The 22,757-nt window shown below is 36.2% G+C and overlaps 1 protein-coding gene across 6 annotated transcripts in view; it reads left to right on the top strand.

The window, feature by feature from the left end:
• Nucleotides 1–3,816: 3,816 nt before the first annotated feature.
• Nucleotides 3,817–22,757, top strand: part of DMD (dystrophin) — a 2,687,035-nt gene continuing 2,668,094 nt past the window's right edge. For all 6 annotated transcript variants that reach the window (XM_070291485.1, XM_070291489.1, XM_070291490.1 and 3 more), the window contains exon 1: nt 3,817–4,327. In XM_070291485.1, coding sequence (XP_070147586.1) covers nt 4,246–4,327 — 82 coding nt within the window. In that variant the 5' untranslated portion in view covers nt 3,817–4,245. The remainder of the gene's footprint in view (nt 4,328–22,757) is intronic.

Below are 22,757 nucleotides of genomic sequence, written 5' to 3'. Positions count from 1 at the left end.
GGCTTAAAGCTCAACATTCAGAAAACGAAGATCATGGCATCCGGTCCCATCACTCCATGGGAAATAGATGGGGAAACAGTAGAAATAGTGTCAGACTTTATTTTGGGGGGCTCCAAAATCACTGCAGATGGTGACTGCAGCCATGAAATTAAAAGATGCTTACTCCTTGGAAGAAAAGTTATGATCAACCTAGATAGCATATTCAAAAGCAGAGACATTACTTTGCCGACTAAGGTCCGTCTAGTCAAGGCTATGGTTTTTCCTGTGGTCGTGTATGGATGTGAGAGTTGGACTGTGAAGAAGGCTGAGCGCTGAAAAATTGATGCTTTGGAAGCGTGGTGTTGGAGAAGACTCTTGAGAGTCTCTTGGACTGCAAGGAGATCCAACCAGTCCATTCTGAAGATCAACCCTGGGATTTCTTTGGAAGGAATGATGCTAAAGCTGAAGCTCCAGTACTTTGGCCACCCCATGTGAAGAGCTGACTCATTGGAAAAGACTCTGATGCTGGGAGGGATTGGGGGCAGGAGGAGAAGGGGAAGACTGAAGTTTAGATGGCTGGATGGCATCACTGACTCGATGGACGTGAGTCTGATTGAACTCCGGGAGTTGGTGATGGACAGGGAGGCCTGGCGTGCTGTGATTCATGGGGTCACAAAGAGTTGGACATGACTGAGCGACTGAACTGAACTGAAAATAGTTTCTAGAAACACAATTAATTTTTGGACATTAATGACATCCAGAAACCGTGTTTCATCTACTTAAGTGTAATATTTTATGTGATAATTGGCTTTTTCTATATATGTCATCTGAAAACAATAAAAATTTCATTTCCTTTCCAAACTTTGTAACTTTGTTTTGTTGTTACAGTGACTAGTATATTAAACTAGTGTTTGCTATTATTTATAGATACATTTTAGCAGTTTAAGAAAGATTCTTTCTATTTTTAGTTTGCTAGGTTTTGTATTGTTAAAACTTTTTTTGTGAGTGTGAATTTACCCTTTGTGTTTTTAATGGGATGAATCACTAACTTGGGTTTCGTGTGTTAAAATGAACATTTGCTTGTCCAAATGAAATGAAGTTAATTGTGATACATATATTGTTATTTTAATATAGTGCTGGGTTTGTTTTATTTTGATAATGATTTATGTAGGGTACAAATCATACCTGTTCTTTTCAAAGTAGCTGCATAATAGTCCATTGTTTGATATACTATAATTGCTTCAATGGTTTCCCAATTAAGACATTTAGGTGGTTTTCAGTGAAAGTCTTGTTAGAAATAAGGCTTTAATAAAGAACCTTATATATATATATATCCTCATATACTGGTGATTTTATTTCTGTCAGATAGATTCATAAACAGGCACTGTTGGACAACAGATTATGTACATCTTAATAGCTATTTTGTTTTTTTCTAAGTTGAAAAACCATTTATTTCACCGGAAAGAAAAAAGTGATTCAACTCTATATGTGTCCACCCGCTACAAGCCTTTGGGTCAAACAGACTCAGGAGCTATTTTTACGTTAGTTTCTTAAAATTTATCAATATTTCACCAATGTGGAATATGAATTGCTTTTTTTCTTACCCTACTTCCAAAACTGACTGTTATTCTGTTCATTTTTTTAATCCTCTGTCTGAAGGGTGGGGAATAATATCTCCTTTTGCCTTTTCCTGACTATGAGAAGGTAGATAACATTTCACAGTTTCACCGGATCTTTGCATTTTGTGTGTGTGTGTGTGTGTGTGTGTGTGTGTGTGTGTGGAATATCTGTTCAGGTTATGGATTCATTTTTTTTTCTTACTGGATTGTTTGCTTTTTAAAATCAATTTGTACAATTTTATTAAAGTAGAGATATTAAACCTCTGTTCAGATGTTTTAAATATTTTTATCTCAGTATATTGGCTTTATGCCTTATAATAAAGTCTTTGGCTTTATGGAAAATTTTATTTCTTATGTACTTAAAAGTGACAACTTTCTCCTTAAAGTCACCTCAGATTAGTGTTTGCTTTAAGAATGCTCCCATAACTTAAACTGTTACAGATTCCTCACTTCTTTGCTTTTGTTTTGTATATTTGGATCTTCAGTCTATCTGGGGCTTACTTTTATACAGTTTAAATTACAGAAGTCTAACTTTATGGAAACATCATTATTCTATATTCCATTTTTAATGACTGAACTGAAATGCCATAGTGAATTTCCTTTGCCTGGATATGTTTTGGGATTCTATTCTCTTTCATCATTTTGTCTGTCTCTGTACAAATTCCTGGAGAAATCAAAGGCACCCCACTCCAGTACTCTTGCCTGGAAAATCCCATGGGCGGAGGAGCCTGGTGGGCTGCAGTCCATGGGGTTGCTAAGAGTCAGACATGACTGAAGGACTTCACTTTCACTTTCATGCATTGGAGAAGGAAATGGTACCCCACTCCAGTGTTCTTGCCAGGAGAATCCCAGGGATGGGAGAGCCTGGTGGGCTGCTGTCTATGGGGTCGCACAGAGTCAGACACGACTGACACAACTTAGCAGCAGCAGCAGCAGTACCAATTCCTTACTGTTCTGATTAGAGTAGTATAGTAATATAAAAAGTAGTATGCCACAATCTTTGTGATTTAAAAAATTCTTAATGATTGTTATACATTTTTTTCTTTTCTGATATAGGAGCTGTGCTGTGTATTTCCCATCTGATTAACTTGTTAGAAAGAGAACAGATATGTCTCAAAAGAACAGGCATTTTGGAAACCTAAGACGTCTGCCTGAGAGATCTTCCATAGGCATAACATCTCAGGCTGACGCCAACTGAGAAATACCTATTGGAGACTCCATCCTGAGCTTTGCTCTATGTTTAATCTAAGGAAATTCTGGAGCTAAGCCTAACAACTCTATTTTTGTCAGCCTAAATTACCCACTGTCATGCAAAAGGCCAATTTGGCAACGGAATACAGGACAGCAAATATGTTTTTAATCTAAGGCAGTATAATGGGAATGGAAGAAGGTTACAGATAAAATTGTCTTGATGAAGGCACCCAATTGGATGTTCATAAGTTCTTTCATCATGATGTTTTTCAGATTTGATTGCTCATTGGAATTACCTGCAAGACCTTTACACTTCTGATGGACAAATAAGAGTCTAGAACAATTAATCATCATCTTAATGAAAATCAGGAGTGGAAACCAAGCCTTAGTGGTTTATAAAAATCCCAGATGATTCCACTGTCTAGCGATGGTAGAGAGCCAGTGCTTTAGAAGAAGCTAAGAATCTACTTTGGAAAAAAATGCAGAAGAAAATAAGAAAAGAAAATCTTTAGCTGTTGCTAGGCCCCTTGCCAAGCTCTTCTTGTAAAGTTAATTTGTCTATGGTAGGTGATGGGCAGAATTTGGGGTGACTTAGCTTCTGCAGGAAGACAGTGCAGGATGAATTATATGTGTGTTGGGGTGGGGTGGAGGGAGGAGTAAGGATACTAACCAAATGAAAGTCACTTCTGAAATTTTTAGAAAATAAAGTCATATGAGCTGTTTATAGTCCAATCTAATTCTAGCTTCAGTGGTGGGAGGAAGGGATGGAGGAGGCAGTCGGCGTGAAAATACACACTGAAAGAAGGGTGGGTAGCTTTGGTGAAATCTCCTAAGAAATATGATTATGCTCAGCCTCTATTTCCTATTTCTGGTCAGTGCTTTTGAGTCAGGATACCACTGTAGGGTACACACGTGTGAGTGACCCAGATAGCAAAAGCCAGAGACCCTTCTCCTCAGTGTACTCATCTTATAAGTGGCGATACTAAATCATTCATGACCTCATGTGCTGCTTTTGGCAAGCGGCTCCCTAATTGCTCCTGTTTTTGCAGCGATTCTGCGCAGCGTGGAAAAGCGAGTCTCCAACTTGCCTGTGGATTTATTGACCACCGGGTCCCTTCTCAGCTTTCACCTTCCAGGCCTCGCCCACTCTATTTGCGGGGTAGGAGCTGGGAACACCTGTTCCCTCCTCTCCAAGCATGGGCTGGGCCATTTGACGGCTTCCCCTTTCCACCAAGGCAGGTGTCGGTGTTTCAGTATTTTCCAGCGCACCATCCCTCCCCGCCCCCGACGCATCCCTGTTTCCGTGGCTGAGGGCCTGGGGAGGAGAACAATCCGCCCTCACACACACCGGATCCCCAGCTCGCTACCTGCTTTGGAGAGCATCAGGCGGACTGCGCGGACCCACCTGCCTCCAAAGTTTGGGGCGTGGGGGAGCCGGGGCACGTGGCGTGTGGCTATGGCTCAGCCTGGGGGTCCGGAGCAGCCCCGGGAACCTGCCGCCGGAGACGGATTCACCGACGTCATCAGGAGCCGCGCTGGTAGGACCTCGCTGCTTTTGCTTTTTTTCGGGGGGGTGGGGGGTAGTGCGGTGCGGGGGTATGAGAGCGTTCCGCTCCTCTCCGTAGAGGCTGTGCCCTGGAAGTTAGTGCAGGGTTTCGGAAAGTTGTTGTGGCGCAGAGCTGAGGAGCAGCCGGGGACTGTCACCGCGCCCCCGCGCGCGTGGGGAGGGCGGGGAACTACGCGGGGCACGTCCAGGGGAGGAGGGGGAAGGGGTGTCGTTCTCTGGGAACAGCAGACAAGTTTTTCTGTCGGGTCAGGGAGATACTGGTGTAGTGGTGGGCAATTTTTTTTTTAAGAAAACCGCCGACAATCGGTTTTATGATAGGATGGAACTTGTTTTAAAAATATAAAGGAATGAGCAGGCCGATTTAAAAGAAATACTGTCCTACGTTGTGTTTCAGAAGGGAGGGGTTGGGGAGGTGTGAGAAGGCACGCCTGGTCAGGGTGTGGCCAAGGGCAGAGTTAAGAAACCTGAGAAGTTTCACCTGTGCTGAAGGAAAATGTCAGAGGGGGTGACAGGAAGGCTTGCATGCCTGGAGCATAACCAGAGGAGTTGAAAGCCAGTGAAGAAGCAGGAATGAAAAGTCTAAGGGTTTTCTGTTTTTGTTTTTGTTTTTGTTTTTTTGCGGCGTTACCACAGTGAACTTTCTCCCATGTGTAAATTTCATCTGTAAGGAATCTTCTAGTATTTGGTGGTCTGGCCTACATGTGCAAACACTCGTAAACCCGGATAGGTCATTAAAGCTGTAAATGGAAACAGCTGTTAAGCTTTACCAAAGGATGAAGTTTCAGCTGCTTGAATCCGCTCACTCGTTGGAAATGCACCAGATCGTGGACGGCAACGTAAGGGGGCCTTTCCAGGTTTCTTGACATGTGTTTCTGGATGCTGAAGAGGATAAAGGTAGAAAGTCACTGTGCAAGTCTATTTCTGACATGAAGTTAAAGAAAATATCACAGTCGAAAACAAAAAATGAGTAAGAGACACAGGAATTTGGTAAAACTACACATCAGCAGAATTCAGAAGATGTAGAGCAGGATTTCTCTTCACTAGTAGTATAAATTGATAATGATACCTATAAGTCAAGAAAGAATGGTCTCTGACACCATCTCTGACAGTACCTGGGACAAATAGTTCTCAATTTAAAAATTACACTTAGCTTCTTCTGCTCTCATTAATAACCTGACATCCTTCTCTGATTTTAAAGGGAAGAATAGTAAGCTGTCTTAAATGGAATGACCTTCTCATTCAACATGTAGGATAATAGAATAGTTTTAGGTAGTCAAAATAACAATTTGAAAAAAAATACATTGAATACTTTCATATGCTACATTAAAATGGCTATTGTTTATGCAGTTTATTAAACAGTAACTTGTAGCTATAATTATCTGAAATATGCAGAATGATATCTACTATAAATCTGTTAGAGTATTAGTTTTGGAAAAGTGGGTTAAGAATTAATTCTACAAAGAATTGTCAGTGCGTGAGAGAAGCAGAAAAAGATCTCCAAGTTAATTCTCAAAACTAGGTTTGTGTGAGCTTGTGTATATGGAGATGAACAGTTTAAATCCATCTCTAAAGGAAATTCAGCCTTTCTATAAATTTGGATTCCATATCAGATGCTACTTTGAGTCACTTTTTCTTAAATCCAGTTATTTACATTTTTTTCTTTTACATTTGTGGAATTAAGCTTTTAGAACTAGGAGATCTTCAAGTGGAGTGAATGAGAGGTCCAACAGGTTGTCTAATTTTCATTGCCAACCCTTCTCTTTTTGATAGGTCCGTCTCAGGGTTTAGAGACCATCCCATAAAATAGAATTTGTGCTTTGAATATTTTGGTTTCTGTACCTTTAGGAAACCAGTGGTTTTGTTTTGTATTATTTTTTAGGTATTGATTTTTTTTTTAAATTCTGAAGCATAAGGGGCAGTTGCTATTAATAAATGCTCTTTGTAGCCAATTGCTATGCACAGCAAAACATGTGGTGGGATTAACAGTGATGCCAAAGAAAAGCAAACCAAAGAACTTGTTACACTGGCAATACCTATGTCTCTCTGCTGTCTCCTCTTTCCCCCCAGTTTCTCTCGTGTATGTTTGTTTCTAGACCTAGTTAAATGGCAAGGGAAATTTTACAGTGCCTCAAAGGATGTAAAAATAAGCTTTACATAAGATGTTTATATTTTTAGTGCACTATTGGAGATGGTTTCTCACACAGTTAATAAGCAGAACTTCTAAAAGTTGAAGACACAGAGATGATTATAATAAATAATTATAACACATGGTTGTACTTCTTTGATTTTATACAATGGTCTTGGTTCATAATTTGAGAAGTTACAACAGTGTTGAACTTTATCTTATTTTTTCCTATCACAACTGCATATTCTTAACTCATTTCCACCAAGAACTTTGATGTGGTTATGGTTTACATATGTTACCTCGGTAATCATGAGAAATCCCATGCCATGGGTAAAAACTGTTAAAAAAAAGAATGGCTAACCCAAACCAGGACTACCCCTCTGTATAAAATGCAGATATCCTAAAGGTAAAACCTCACCATTTGTAAATATTTCAATACAATCTATTTATAGCTGTTGGTTTTTTATTTGTTTGGATACTTAAATACAGGCACTTGATCTCCTATTGATTGGGTATGCTTTCCTGTAATTAGAAATAGCTCAGTGTAACATAAACAGCTCCATGCTGTTAATCTTTTTAAGCCAGATGTGAATTTAACTAACTCTGATTTATTTTAGGATGTTTTTTGTGTATGTGTGGTTTGTTTCATTTGGTGTCTCCTGGCAGATCTTTAGATGTTTTACTGGCATAGACTAATACATGAATAATTGAGTAAAGTGTACCTATGGATTTATGTCACAAAATATTTTGTTAACCTCTTGGATGCTGAAATAAATTCAGGCATTTTCTTCAGAATAAAATTAGCGGAGCAGGTTTTGTCTAAAAATATAAATATTATTTTTGGTTTGATCTTGGAGTCCACTACAACAAGATCTTTCTGGTGATAGTTTTACATCGATAGACTCCTATTTTATTCCAAATATGGAAGATTGTTACACCAAAATTTGGTAATTTGTTTTTGCTTATTTATAGTGATTATAAAGAGCCTATTGTGAAGAATAATACATAAAAGTTAGGCCAAATGACTATTTTAAAACACACATGGCATATTTCTTTAGTATTTTAGTGATCCTTATTAAAAACAAGAATGCAATGTAAGTGAACTTTTTTTCAGTTTGAGCTAATGCTCTTAAATTATACCCTATGCCACTGACAATTAGATATTCTTAGAACAAACCAAGAATCAAATCAGATAGAGATATTAGGGATTTTACAAGTGAGAAAGTAAGAAATCAGAAGACATTGTGAATAACCACTCTGTCAGAACTGCCAATTATTTCAATTGGAAATGTTTTCTTACAATGCCATTTAATATCTAAAGAATCACTTTGGTAATGAAGCCTGTACTTATCCATTCCAAGAAAATTATATGCTCATGTCATATTGAAGGAGTGGGGTAATTCATTGTGCCTGTTTATACAAGAACCACTTTGGTGCTTAAAAAAAAAAAAAGAAAACAAAATCTTGAGTGCTAAGATTTTGCTTTCCTTTAATTTATAAGGATTCCTGTCCACAGAGACCTTGGTAAGGAAATTGTAGGGAATACTTTTCATAGATAATAGCTACTAAAGTATGTTGTACTATAGTGTAAGTTTTATTCTGTTTTAGGTAATTGAGTATGACAGCAACCCTGGTGCAGAAATAGATCGACCCAAAGACTACAAGACTGGAAAAACTTCCCTTTCTGGATTATTGATAGAGCCATGCAAATTTATGGGAGATACAATATGTTTTCATGCAACTTTTTTTTTTAACACTATACTGACGTTTTCAAATGCATACCAAATTTTCTCTGCTATGATAGTGAATTCAATTCTGTTCTTTCCTCCAAGGAGGAAAATTGGAAATTTTCATATTAAGTTAATAAGTACATTTGGCTTGAGACTGAAAACAACTTCTAAGTTTCCACTTAAAGTTTTTCCTAAAGTTGATAGCTCCTTCCGATTTAATAAATTTAGTCAATTTATCTTGACATTCAGTAGTTCTGCGCTCTCTGTTTCTCTCTGTAGAAATTCTGTTCTATATTATAACAAAATTGAAGATAACATTAATGAACTGTAGTAGTTTTGTGAACATGTAGTTAGCTAATGAGGAAATATCCAGTGATGTAGTGGAGGTGGTTTGCAGTGGCTCATGAGATCGAACTGTGTAAATCCCTTCTTAGCTGCACTTTGTGGCATCATTGCTGGTCTTGTAATTTCTATGAGAAACGAGCAAATGCTAGTAATCACGACTTTCTCTTTTTTTTCCTTTTGTGGGAGCTAGTTGTTAAATATTCACGAGTACAACACTAGAAATATGAATGATGAGAGAAATTTCACCTGGGAAAAAAAATCACTGTGTTTAGGTTGTGTATCAGGTATGCAGTCCGTTGAATTGAACAGCCAACCCAGCTAACCATGGTCTTAACAAATTTTATAGAACAAGGTGTCTGGAGGTAGGCTGCTACTGGTATTGGCTTGACATCTCTGTGATATCAGGGCTAGTGTCTCTGATTCTCTTGGCCTTTTCTTTCTGATTACAAGTTGACAGCTACTGTTCAGATACTACTTAAGGCTGGAAGAAAAGAAAGCCACCAGTTATTTTCTTCTAGACTCACTCCATTGAACTGCTGCTTGTATCCATCCATAGCAAACACCATGTTCCATGGTCATCCTTAGATGCAAACGATGCTAAGACTGTGAATATTGAGCCTTTATACCCTCTAGCGAATTTTGGTAAGAGAAGGGTAAGGGAGTAACAGTGGTGTGAGGGTGTCCTGTCAGAGGAACTGGTTTATCCCATTTACTCCTTACTGCTGTTGCTTTTGTCATTCTAGTGCAGACAAGGAAATTTAAAACCTCAGGAGTTCCTGTTTATGCAGGCATAAATTTAAGTTAGGTTTGGGTTATGAGTTCTCTTGTCTTTATCTCTTAAAACAGGTGAAACTCATCATACAGAATAGACTTAGATTTGATAGCTATGAATCTGTCTCTAGTTTAAAGACATAAGTCACCCTTTCATTTCAGTTATCCAGTGAAACCTGACCTGTCTGATCCCAGGAAACTGGCATGCTATTTTGAGAATGGGCATAATTTCACTCTGACAGATGATAGCAACTGCAGGCATGCCCAAAGACAAGCATAGTATGTACATTGTGATAGTATAGGGCTATATTTTAGTCTAAGAAAGCTGGCTGGAATGACTACTTTTGAAGACCTTCTGTACTTGTTCTGTCATTATAGTACCTGAAAACTGGTCCATTTGAAAAACAATTTTTACTGTAAAATGCCCCCATCTGCTGTGTCCTCCTCCGCACTACCGCGTTCCCATTGCCCTTTCTTATAACATCATTTGAGGTAGTACTGAAGATGAGCTATCAATTCTGAATTTGTAATATTGAGGGTTGGAGAGTTCATCATGTGTCTGTACTGAGGAATTGTCTTTCACATGTCAAACCATCACAAAATAGGAGTGGAAAATGGGAAAGAATATATTTTGTGGTTCGGATGTATATGCCAAATACATTTTACATAAATGTATTTGGCATATATATGTAAACTTGTGTAATTTTACACAAATGTATTTAAAGAAGTTCTGACTCAAAAGCAAATTGTAACAAGGATTACATCCATGGTACAATTTGGCCAAAGATTGAAGGGTAACTGAATTTTAATCAAGATGTGAAAAGATAGGTGGTAGGTTTCATCTGGTGGGGAAGCCCCTGTGTATCTATGGTTATATGTTCTAAGTTAAAGAATATAGGTTGGGCTCTTTAGAAAACTCATAAGCAGGAATGAACACTTATCTATGAGATTTAGAAATTGGAGTAATTCTACTCCTGACAATAATTTTCTATATTGAGCAATGTAACTACTTGGGAAATTTTTTTCTAAAAAAATGAATGCCTAGTTGTTTGGGGTGTATGGGTCTCCATCGTCAGTCTCCCCATGAAGTTCTTATGAGGCCCCCAGCTTTGAGGAGCTCTGGCTTTTTTTTTTAACTTGATTTTGGTTTTTAATCATTACAGGAGCCTTCTTAGATTGTTTGTAGTGACTGTTGAAGTTAGTTTCCTGTTTTTCCCATTATGAAAGTAGAAAAAGATCAGTGGTGTTTCTCCATTTCCAAGCTTTCAATGATTGAAAGTCGCATGTATCCCTTCTCTAGATGTTCTGAAAATGCCATGCAATATCTATTATATCTATTGTGGTAGAAATCAAAGAGGACTCATGAGTTAGAAGAAAAGTGGAGAATAACCTAAAAATCAGGAATAGCTGCCTGAATTTACCAGTTAATAGCTGGTAGATAATTTTCAGTTGCATTCTTTCTAACATCGCCCAAATTGTTTGGATTTTGGAGTAGGGGCAGATAGAAAGATTTTTTATTTTTTTTATCTAGCAGTCACAGACGCACACAGAGAAGGAGATGTGTTCTGTTTGAGATGTAGTGTCAAAAATGGAAAAAGGATTCCTTAGAGAATGCACTTCTTGAGAGCTCCAATGCTCCTTATTATATTGGAGCAATATATAATGTTACTCCTTATTATATTTCTTAACTCATATTTCTTGCTCAAACCTAGGAGGTACTATTTTGTTTCACCAGTTTCAGAGCTTAAAGCAAAATATGCACACTCAACCTTATTACTATGATGTAGAAGATCTGAGGAGAAAATAAAGCTCTATGGTAAAGAGGATTTGATAAAAATTAAGATTTTTGATATATGTAGCAAGCTTTAATGCAAAGAAAATTGTTTTTTGTTTTTGCATTGTGCCTGTAGTTATCACTACATCAAAAAATAGTAACTATTTCGCTTCTTTACCTATTTCTTTTTATTTTTTCTCCTTTTCTTAACCTTCTCATTTCCTTGTTAAACTTCATTGTCACTTCTCTTGGAACTGAAGTTAATGCTATCAATACTGGAGTACAATTAAATTGATACAAATAGACTTCTTTGGAATGGCTTTGTTCCTTTGCCACAATCTTGCAGCTTTAGGTCTATGGGGAAATCTGTTCCAAGTTTCATTATGCCAACTTTGAATTCAACTTTCAGTTAAATCTTGTATAAATTTTTACTGCCTGCATGTTACTTTTACAACAGAACTGCTATGTTTAAAATTTTTGGCTCATTTAAAATTAGGTTTGTGAATTATAAAGGACTATCTGATGTGGTTATTAGAAACATCCAGGACAGGCAACAATCATACTTCTTTAGTGAAGTGGTTCTTTAACTTGAGTGTGTATCAAAACTGGAGGGCTTAGAAGACAGATCAAGGTGCTTTACCTTCAGAGTTTCTGATACAGTAGTTGTAGGATAGGGTTTGACAATTTGCACTCTCCCAGGCTTCCAAGTGCTGCTGATCCTATTGCTCTAAGGACAACACTTTGAGAAACACTCTCTATTGGAAAAGTTAGGAAGGAGTTAGTGAACCATCACTGGTTGGTAAAAAGCAAACCAACCAAAAAACCTGAAGGAGTAGGTAGTTCTCAGTTCCAGGAAGCAAAAGACAATATAACACTGTTCAGAGCTATTGAAGGTGGGCTTACTCCTACTACCCTAAATCCCAGTAATGAATATGAATGTGAGTGGTCCCTTAACCCTTTCTGACTTAAAAATCCTTTCTGGCTTTATCTGTAGATTGAAATAAGGCCAAAGCAATTGCCATGACCAAGGACATAAATATTTAATAGACATGGGTACTTGTTAAAAAGTTAGTCATAAATTCTACATATTCTTTATGTCTTTTACTTTTAAATTACTGTTAAATCGGATACAACTAATTTTGTATGTTGTGTGTGCATCGTTGATGTCACCAATATATGTGTGAAATACAGAGGGCCCAAGTTCTTGGTTAAGACATATGCCCATACCAAGTGCTCTCCCTTTCTCTTTTACTTTGCCAGGAGTGCAGCAGAGCCTCCCATCCATCCCCAAATTCCCCAGGCATGCTCTTAATCACTAAATGTAGATAGCTATAGAATGTGTCTTCCAGACGGTAACGATGACCCTATATGTGAGACAGCAGAAGACACACAGATGTAAAGAACAGACTTTTGGACTCTGTGGGAGAAGACGAGGGTGGGATGATTTGAGAGAATAGCATTGAAACATGTATATTATCATATGTGAAACAGATTGCCAGTCCAGGTTCAATGCATGAGACAGGGTGCTCAGGGCTGGTGCACTGGGATGACCCTGAGGGATGGGATGGGGAGGGAGGTAGAAGGGGGATTCAGGATGGGGAACACATGTACACCCATGGCTGATTATGTCAATGTATGGCAAAAACCACTACAATATTATCAAGCAATTAGCCTCCAATTAAAATAAATTAATTTAAAAAAAAGAATCTCTTTCAATAAAATCCAAAATTCTTCCAAAGAAATATCACCAGCCAAAAGTATTTTAGTTAGTATTTTACTATGTATCACAATGTCAGTTTTTCTACCTTAAATTATTTATTAAATTATCCTCTCCTTTCAAATTTTAACAGTTTACTGGCTAGTAGTTGATAGAATTCCACGTCTTGTTAATACTATTTAGTGATCAAATGAGTTTGGGACACATAGAGTAAACAAGGTAAGTTTCTTAATGTCTGGTTTCTGAGAAATTTTATTGTGTCTAAGTGTATGATAAAACTTGGAGTTTTCTGAGCATATTTTGTCATGGGCTTTTTGAGAAGCATTTTTTGGATTGTTGCTTCATGGAGCTCAATTTGGGAAATAGAAAGTGTAGATGTGAATGAATTAGAATATATGAACCCATTGGTCTGTTGGCTTATTCAGCTGACTTGTCTGGTTTGAAATACCCTTTCCTTCCACACTGCTCAGTGTTTTCTCTAAAGGCTCTGAGGTCTCAGTCCTTGAGTAGGGAGGAAAAAAAGTCTTCCAGTTATAAGGATTGTTCTAATTGTTCTTTAATAGCATATCATTTTTGTAATGATAATTGATGAAATCATTCTGTACAAAATCAACAGAATATAAAATAAAAATCACAGAAATAACCCTCATCGAAACTATTAACATTTGTGACTTGTGTGTGTGTGTATGTACATATTTACACATATATACACACTTATATGTTTGCAGATACAATATATGGTCAATAGTATATAGTGGATTTTATATAAATGAGGCAAGTTGTCTTTACAGATGACTTATAATTAAGTGGTAGTATGGATGTGAGTATAAACATATTGTGCTGCTAGTTTATGATTCTGTAATATTTACAATTATTTTGTATGCCAATATAATACAAACCTGTTACCACATCATTACATTTTCTTTGGCAACACTCATTCTAATCAGCTATTAATGGCATATTAGAATCACAAAGGTGGGATTTTAAAAAAAAGGTGGGATATATGTATACCTATGGCTGATTCATGTTGAGATCTGACAGAAAACAACAAAATTCTGTAAAGCAATTATCATTCAATTAAAAAAAAAAAGAGCTACACATATTTCCAGAGTCTTTGAAACTACTGTGCAATAGTAGAGAGTTGGAGGTGAGATCTCACATCCACTCATGAGAAGATGTTTTTCACAAAATGTGTCTTAAAATTCAGTTTCTACCCTGAATTGGTTAATAATAATGTGAATCATTTAAATCTTGTTAAATGTTTCTATTTCTAAATGACAGACAAGACCTGAATTGATTCCTGGCCAGTCAGAGATCCATACAGAGGGAGATAATTAAATAGATCTAAAAGACTGTGCACAATGAAACCGAGTGAATAAGAATGAATATATACCAGCCCTGGCATGTGGCTCAGAGAAGCATCACATGAAGCTAGAAAAGTCTAAACTCTGCAGAACTTTAAACAAAGGTGTTTAACTGGAACAAGCATTGACTGAAGCCCTAGATGCTGTCGTGCGTGTAGAGAACTGATGAAGAGAAGCACTCTATGGAGACGTGGTCCTATAGTTCGTCAAGTGATTTGAGCTGCAGAGTATTTTGATCATTACACATATTTTAATAAGACAGCAATCTGAATTTGACAACTGACCTGCAAAAGTTAAATTAAAACCAATTATATAGCTAATTGATATCTTAATCTCAATAGAATGGATTTAGTAAAATTATTCTTTTGCAACATGAGCAATTTATTTTAAAATTAAGAAGCAGACTTGGCAATATTTGCCTTGGCCTAAGTCATATATACCATAAAATACATTAAATTACCAGTTAACATGTATTAATCACCTTAAAATCTCTAAATGCATTTTCTCTAAAATTTATGCATGGTAAATTACTGAGGTCATGTAACTAGTATAGGTTTGGAAACAGGCTGGTTTTGAATAACAAGTGGAAACCTCTTATGAAGAAAGTTTCCAAAATGAACCCCATGAGAAAATATATTATTAATTATAGCTAGTCAAATGTGAGAAATGCTTACTTTTTCATTTCATAGAAATACATGTTTCATAATTGAATAGCTATTATATTCTCTAATATATTAAATCAATTGCAGTTTGATTCAGAGTAATGATCATATTAGATATTTCTTAAAGATTTGCATTGAAATTCTGGATATAAAACTCAGTTTAATTTACTCACTGAATTCAAACAAAGGCTATATCTTTAAAAATACTGATGGACATTTGAACAAATCAGGTTAAAAAGCTATTAAAAATGTGTATCTTGGATGTACTTTATTTTTTTTAACTATTTTTATTTATTTATTTTTTTTTAATTTTTTAAATTTTAAAATCTTTAATTCTTACATGCATTCCCAAACATGAACCCCCCTCCCACCTCCCTCCCCAGAACATCTTTCTGGGTCATCCCCATGCACCAGCCCCAAGCATGCTGCATCCTGCGTCAGACATAGACTGGCGATTCCATTCACATGATAGTATACATGTTAGAATGTCATTCTCCCAAATCATCCCACCCTCTCCCTCTCCCTCTGAGTCCAAAAGTCCGTTATACACATCTGTGTCTCTTTCCCTGTCTTGCATACAGGGTCGTCATTGCCATCTTCCTAAATTCCATATATATGTGTTAGTATACTGTATTGGTGTTTTTCTTTCTGGCTTACTTCACTCTGTATAATCGGCTCCAGTTTCATCCATCTCATCAGAACTGATTCAAATGAATTCTTTTTAACGGCTGAGTAATACTCCATTGTGTATGTGTACCACAGCTTTCTTATCCATTCATCTGCTGATGGACATCTAGGTTGTTTCCATGTCCTGGCTATTATAAACAGTGCTGCGATGAACATTGGGGTACATGTGTCTCTTTCAATTCTGGTTTCCTCGGTGTGTATGCCCAGAAGTGGGATTGCTGGGTCAAGAATTTTGTTGAGGATTTTTGCATCTATGTTCATCAGAGATATTGGCCTGTAGTTTTCTTTTTTTGTGACATCTTTGTCAGGTTTTGGTATTAGGGTGATGGTGGCCTCATAGAATGAGTTTGGAAGTTTACCTTCCTCTGCAATTTTCTGGAAGAGTTTGAGTAGGATAGGTGTTAGCTCTTCTCGAAATTTTTGGTAGAATTCAGCTGTGAAGCCATCTGGACCTGGGCTTTTGTTTGCTGGAAGATTTCTGATTACCGTATCAATTTCCGTGCTTGTGATGGGTCTGTTAAGATTTTCTATTTCTTCCTGGTTCAGTTTTGGAAAATTGTACTTTTCTAAGAATTTGTCCATTTCTTCCACGTTGTCCATTTTATTGGCATACAACTGCTGATAGTAGTCTCTTATGATCCTTTGTATTTCTGTGTTGTCTGTTGTGATCTCTCCATTTTCATTTCTAATTTTATTGATTTGATTTTTCTCTCTTTGCTTCTTGATGAGTCTGGCTAATGGTTTGTCAATTTTATTTATCCTTTCAAAGAACCAGCTTTTGGCTTTGTTGATTTTTGCTATGGTCTCTTTTGTTTCTTTTGCATTTATTTCTGCCCTAATTTTTAAGATTTCTTTCCAAAAAGAAATCAAAATATGCATAGAAACTAATGAAAATGAAAACACAACAACCCAAAACCTGTGGGACACTATAAAAGCAGTGCTAAGAGGAAAGTTCATAGCAATACAGGCATACCTCAAGAAACAAGAAAAAAGTCAAATAAATAACCTAACTCTACAACTAAAGCAATAGAAAAGGAAGAGTTGGAGAACCCCAGAGTGAGTAGAAGGATGTACTTTAATTAGATATAGAAAAATAAGGCAGGATATGGTAACACACAGCAAAACTCATGCGTTTGTGTTTTCTTCCTATCCCTAAGAACAAAAGCTTAAATGAAACTGCCACTCAGTTGCAACTATTTTTCAGACAAAATAGTGCAATATCTCCAGTTCCCTCTTACCAGTTCCCCATTTTGTTCATCCCTTCTAATATTAAGCCAATGTTTACATTAAAACCAATGAGGAAATTGTGTTCAAGATGTCCATGAAACTTGTTTAAAAAAGGAACAGAAATTGTCATTTTTAATTAAGCCAGATTAGTTTGTAAAAACATAATTACAGATAGCTATAATTTTCCCGCTGTTTATGTCATATGTAACTATTAATAACATGTAAAAGAGTCTCTGAAATATTGCCTAAATGGCAATAATCTATTTAATGAAATTTTATTCTTGGCAACATATTAAAATTGTTTTATTTCTTTTTCTATCAAGGCTATGTTCTTTTTTAAAAGAATAAAGATTTTCATTCATTTTCATTTGAACCTGTAGGGTGTACGTAAGTTGTGGGCTTACATCACATGCTCATACTCCTACATGCTTATATTTAAAAGTGAGCGTTTCTATGTGGAGTAAGCTGATTAAACCCCAGTGATGTAAATGAACTAGGGAACTTCAAAGTCTCCCTCCTTATTCTCACCAAATAGCCACAAAGAAATGTTTCCTCCTTTAGTTCTCTAGAAGAAAAAAAATGCATATCATCTCTTGTCTTTTGCTATGAAATCGTATTCCCACATTCCTTCTTTCCCATGTTTGTTCTAATTTGACTCTAATGTTCAGTTAAGTAACTCGTTTAAAATCAAACATCATAACCATGTCATTCTCTATTCTAAATGAGTTTATGGTGTACGTAAAAATGAAACATAATCTTTGGGGGCCTGGGTGCGGTGGATCTGGGCAAAGGGAATGGAAAGAGATAGAATAAGGAGTCATGTGAGGCTTCCCGAAAAGGGAATGAGCAGTGCCAGAATGGTAAAGGCACAGCCTACAGCATCAAGTAATAATGAAAGAGTATACAGATCAAGTTCTAAAGTTGTTTTTTTTTTTTAATTTTAAAAGGAATTCAGGAAAAGATGAAATATTATGTTTCAAGGTAGTTTAAAAGACTCACTTTTTTGAAAGCAAGGCAGGCATCCAGATTAGTATTTCTGAAATTGAGATTTCTGTTGTGTGGAGAAAGAAACTGTTGGCCATTTTAATTGTTTCACTTTAAATATTGTTTTTATCTCCTTAATAAGTTTTGTAATATATAACTATACTTAAGCACATATGTAAATTCCTATTATATATGTGTATATATATATATATAAATTTGTTTGACAGATTACTCAAGTCTCTTTCTACAAAGAGTACATATTTAAAGAACACAAACTACTTTTCATATCTTTAAAGTTCTTTCAGGCAGTATGATTTAAAGAAAGGTCAATTATCAAAACTTTTGGTTACTCTATAGAGAAAAGTATGAAAAAAAAAAGTATCATTTTTTTATGTTCTCATCCTGAGGGGAAATGCTAACTATGAAGAGATTTAGGGAATACCATCTGTTTTGTGCAAAGTTCACTCTCTGTGGTCGATGCGGCAATGTTGCCCAGGTTCCCCTTCAGAGCCTAGGCTTTACCCAGCCTGACGGAAGTGCTATTGCCGACTGACTGCCTTCAGTCATGAGCCCTTGTGGAGGTTGCTTCAGCTGCAGAAGTACCTTGAGTCAGGTCACTTTCTTATGCTGACCTCATTCAGAGACTGATGTATGAGGGAATATAAAGGCCCTTTCATTTCATACAAAGTTCAGACTACGTTCAGTAGGAGGAATTCTAGCCACAGAATTTCCTTTAGGGTTGGCAGGAGTTGCTCTCTGGCTTGGTAGTGTAGTCAATCTCCCTCTCCTCTTGATACTTTGCTCTTTCACTCTATAGGTGTTTAACCCATTTATAATGGGCACGCCGTCATAAACACCTGAAATTCTCTTTCAGACTTGGATTCCCAGTGAACCCAACCTGCAATAATAATAAAATAATAATAATAATAATAAAATTAGCCATGTATTCCAAAATTAATTAATTTTAGGCCTGAGACAAAGCATATTTTGTCTATTTGCATGCTTTGCTATCTAATGCATCATTACTATAACACAGATAAAATGGTAAACTTGGATGGTTTAATAGTATACTGCCCACAATCATTACCATTTATTGTCCTCATTGACCTAGGATTGACCCTTGCCTTCAAAAAGTATTTTTTTAATGAAATGTTTCCCAGATTAGGAGATTTCTTGTCATCAAGAGGCCCTGTATACAAGATCACATCACTCTTTATAGGGGCTTATTAAACTACCTCCTTTTCAATTCTTTCCCATCCTACCTCTCAAAGCATTTATTTGTTTTTTTATGCACCACTATCTTTAATTTTTTTAAATAGCAGAAGATCTGCATTTTAATTAGATATAATCTACTTTTAAAGTCAGTTGAAAATTTTTCTCAGATGAAACATCTGTAATATCCAAAGGTGTCTGGCCTAGGGCAGAAAAAGTGGGAGTGCACATCTGTATTATTGCCATCATCAGAAAATGAAGTCCTATTAAAAACATGTTCATAATGTGCTCTACTCTCTAGGAAGCAAAAGTTTATACCCTGGAAAACTACTAGCATTTCTTATAGGCAATAAAAGTTTCATGACAGCCTAGACCTGCGATATTAAGCATATGCTCAGACATCTTAAAAATGTTATTACTGATTAATCTATAGTTATAAATAACTTTCATTGGCCCTGCTTGCCTAAATAAATATGGTAATTTACGGTTTGTGTTGTTTCATACAAATATAGCCCTCTGCCTTTTATCTAAAAGTGAAGTTACTCTTGTATGCCATATAGTTTCACAGTAATAAATATTTAGACAGGCTGAAGGAAGTTCCCAGAAGTAGAAATATCACTGTAAGAAATAGCCTCATCTTTAAATGTTAATCCTAATTGCTAAATATAGTATGATGTAAAACATTAGCATATTTCTTAAATCATATTATAGGAAGTGACATTAAAAGGTAACATAGTCCAACTCTTTAACAAATGAAATTTTTTTCATTATTTAGACATAAATTGTCAAAGTTAAAAGAAAATAATACTGCTGGAAGATGAACTTGATATGAGGAACAATAAACAACTAACTAGAGCAAGAAAAAGAATCAAGAAAATATAAAGAATTGCCATGTTTTGCTTCATTAAAAATATTTGAGATAAATTATATTTGGTTACACATAACTTTTTAAGATTTATTGACCATGCAAGGTACAAAAGTATAGATGCAAAAAGGTATTCTGAAGTTATTTTTCATAATGATAAATTAAATGCTTTATTTTCTAGAAACCAGGTGAATGAATGTAATATTTCATTTTTTGTTGTCCACACAAATATAATGCAGTCATAAGAGCAATTGATATATCTTCTAAATTCATTGGCAGAGTTAGTGATTGATCAACATGTGTAATAGTTTTCTGTGTGTAGAGTGTAACGTCAAGTATGGATATGGAAGGAAGAGAGTGGAAATGTGAATAGTCTGTAGGTACTGAGGTTATAAGTGTTGCATTAATATTTTCTCATCTAGTCTGTATAGATTCAGTGTTCAGAGAAGTGCACATTATTTTTCTACTACTAAGAAATTTTATGCTTCACATGAAACCTCCTTTCATCTAAAGTCATGTGTATTGTAATGGAGGTAAAGTCACCTTTAGGATTGGCCTTAAATTCTAATAAGGAGCTAAAGCTGAAACTCCAATACTTTGGCCACCTCATGCGAAGAGTTGACTCATTGGAAAAGACCCTGATGCTGGGAGGGATTGGGAGCAGGAGGAGAAGGGGACAACAGAGGATGAGATGGCTGGATGGCATCACTGACTCGATGGACATGAGTTTGAGTGAGCTCCGGGAGATGGTGGTGGACAGGGAGGACTGGCATGCTGCAGTCCATGGGGTGGTAAAGAGTCAGACACCACTGAGCAGCTGAACAACAACAGCATACATCCCTACTGAGTAAAGAGAAAATAAAGCATTAGGAATAACTTTAGGAATAATTTAGGATTTTAGGTGTTGATGAACATTCCAAGGAACTTTTGAGTTCTTGTTCTCAGATCCCAAAGATTAAAATATTTTGGAAAATTTTAAACTGTCAGCTAACTCTCAGCAGAAATCATTTGCTGGATAGAGAGGAAGGTGGTAATTGCCAGACCCTGTGATGTCTTTTCACACATACACCCCCTAGGCTATAACTCCTCCGTTTAGTTAATACTGTTTGGTCTTTGGCATGTAAAATTGTTACATCAAACACAAAATCATTAATTTTAAAAGGTTGAGCTTGATGCACAAGTTCTGATATTCAGTTTGCTCAGGTTTTTAAACTTCTGGAGTTAGATATCTTTTTTGGAGTTTGCTGTATTAGGGTAGAGTAGTGATTGTCTATAAGGTGTTTTGATTCAATAACCTCTATGTCCTGTACACTAATACCTGCTGTTAGGTTTTATTAACATAACATAAGAGGTTAAAATTAGTACTACAGGTTTAGGTTGAGTGCCGGAGAGAGCAGATAATGAGTTGCAATTTTTAGGAGCAAAAGAGATGTTTCCACAATTAACTAGAATCGTTCAATAAAGCTGGCAAAAGGCTAGCCTTTGGACTTTGTGACTCTCTAGCAGTAAAATGGAAAAATTTATAACTCAAAATGTAGGCTTAACCTTAAAAATAGTTGGAAAATAAAGTTTGCATGTCTACCATCTTTGATTTCCTTATAAGATTCAGGAACTTTGTATGAGAAATGTGTTTTGACAGTTTATAAAGGATGTCAAAACAGCATATGCATAGCTGCAAAATGTCAGCTCCTAGTTCTGTTCTATTTCAGTCTGTGGCCCATGTTGTCAAGAGAAAGGCAATGCAATTAATCACAAGGTAAAATTTAAGGTTTATTATGTGGACAAAATCGTCCCATCTCCACCTTAAAATATCCTGAAGTTTTACCCTTTCTTCCTCCTTTCTTGCTAGCATATGTTTTAGGTTTTAATGTTGTGTATGTATTTTGGGAATCCACACAGTGTTGCAGTTAACTTGGACTCACTTTCCTTCATTCATTTAATTTCTTCCTTTCACAGGAAGTAAAAACCTTCAATTGATTGCGTCTCTTATCCTGCTGCTAGTATATTTCCATTTAGGGTTCTCAGTATATTTATGTATCTGCCTATTAACAAAAATGGGGTGCTTTTAAGGTACGTCATCTAGATGGCTGCTAACTTTGAACATAAACATACTTCTCTTTAGGAAATGAATTGCATTAAACATTCATTTAAATATTATTCATGTTCATAGCAACCTTAAATAGCTAAACTGTGGCAGCAACCCAATTGGCCACTGAATGAATGGATAAGCAAAATTAATAAGTACATATAATAGAACATTATTCAGCCTTAAAAAGGAAATTCTGACTCATGCTATAGCGTGGATGAACCTTGAGGACATCCATCATCCAAAGTGAGATAAGCCCGTCACAAAAATATAAGTACTATATTGTTCCAATTGTATGATGTACCTAGAGTGATCAAATCATGGAGACAGGAAGTAGAATGGTGAATTTCCAGGGACTGAGGGGAAGGAGGGGATGGAGAGTTACTTAATGGGTAACAAGTTTCACTTTTGCAAGATGAAAAGAGTTATGGACATGGATGGTGATGACGGTTTTGCAGTATGAATGTACTTAATACAACTGAATTGTACACTTAAAAATGTTGTTAGTAAATTTAATATGTGTTTTAATGCAATAATCAAAGAATCGTGAATATAACACAATAAATCATTATTTTTTCACGTGTCTAAAACTTTGGCTTTTAAGTACAAAAATGATTGAACTCAAGATGGTTTTTCAAGTAACTATTTTCTCTTGCTAACCATCAGTACTAAAAGTTGGAAAAACCTGTAATTATTAATCCGGTGATGAAGCAATTTAAAAGTTTTGTAGCACCATGAAGATTCAGTTGAATGCTTTTAGAATAAGAAATATCTATTCTATATGTCAGACCAAGGGTGCACTTCTCATTTTTGAGATAATGTGAATGTTTGGGAAATCACAGTAGTACTTGT

This window comes from Ovis canadensis, chromosome X, assembly GCF_042477335.2.
Source record: "Ovis canadensis isolate MfBH-ARS-UI-01 breed Bighorn chromosome X, ARS-UI_OviCan_v2, whole genome shotgun sequence".
Classification (NCBI taxonomy): domain Eukaryota; kingdom Metazoa; phylum Chordata; class Mammalia; order Artiodactyla; family Bovidae; genus Ovis; species Ovis canadensis.
Note: the sequence above shows the minus strand (reverse complement) of the source record. Positions and strands in the feature narration are given on the sequence as shown.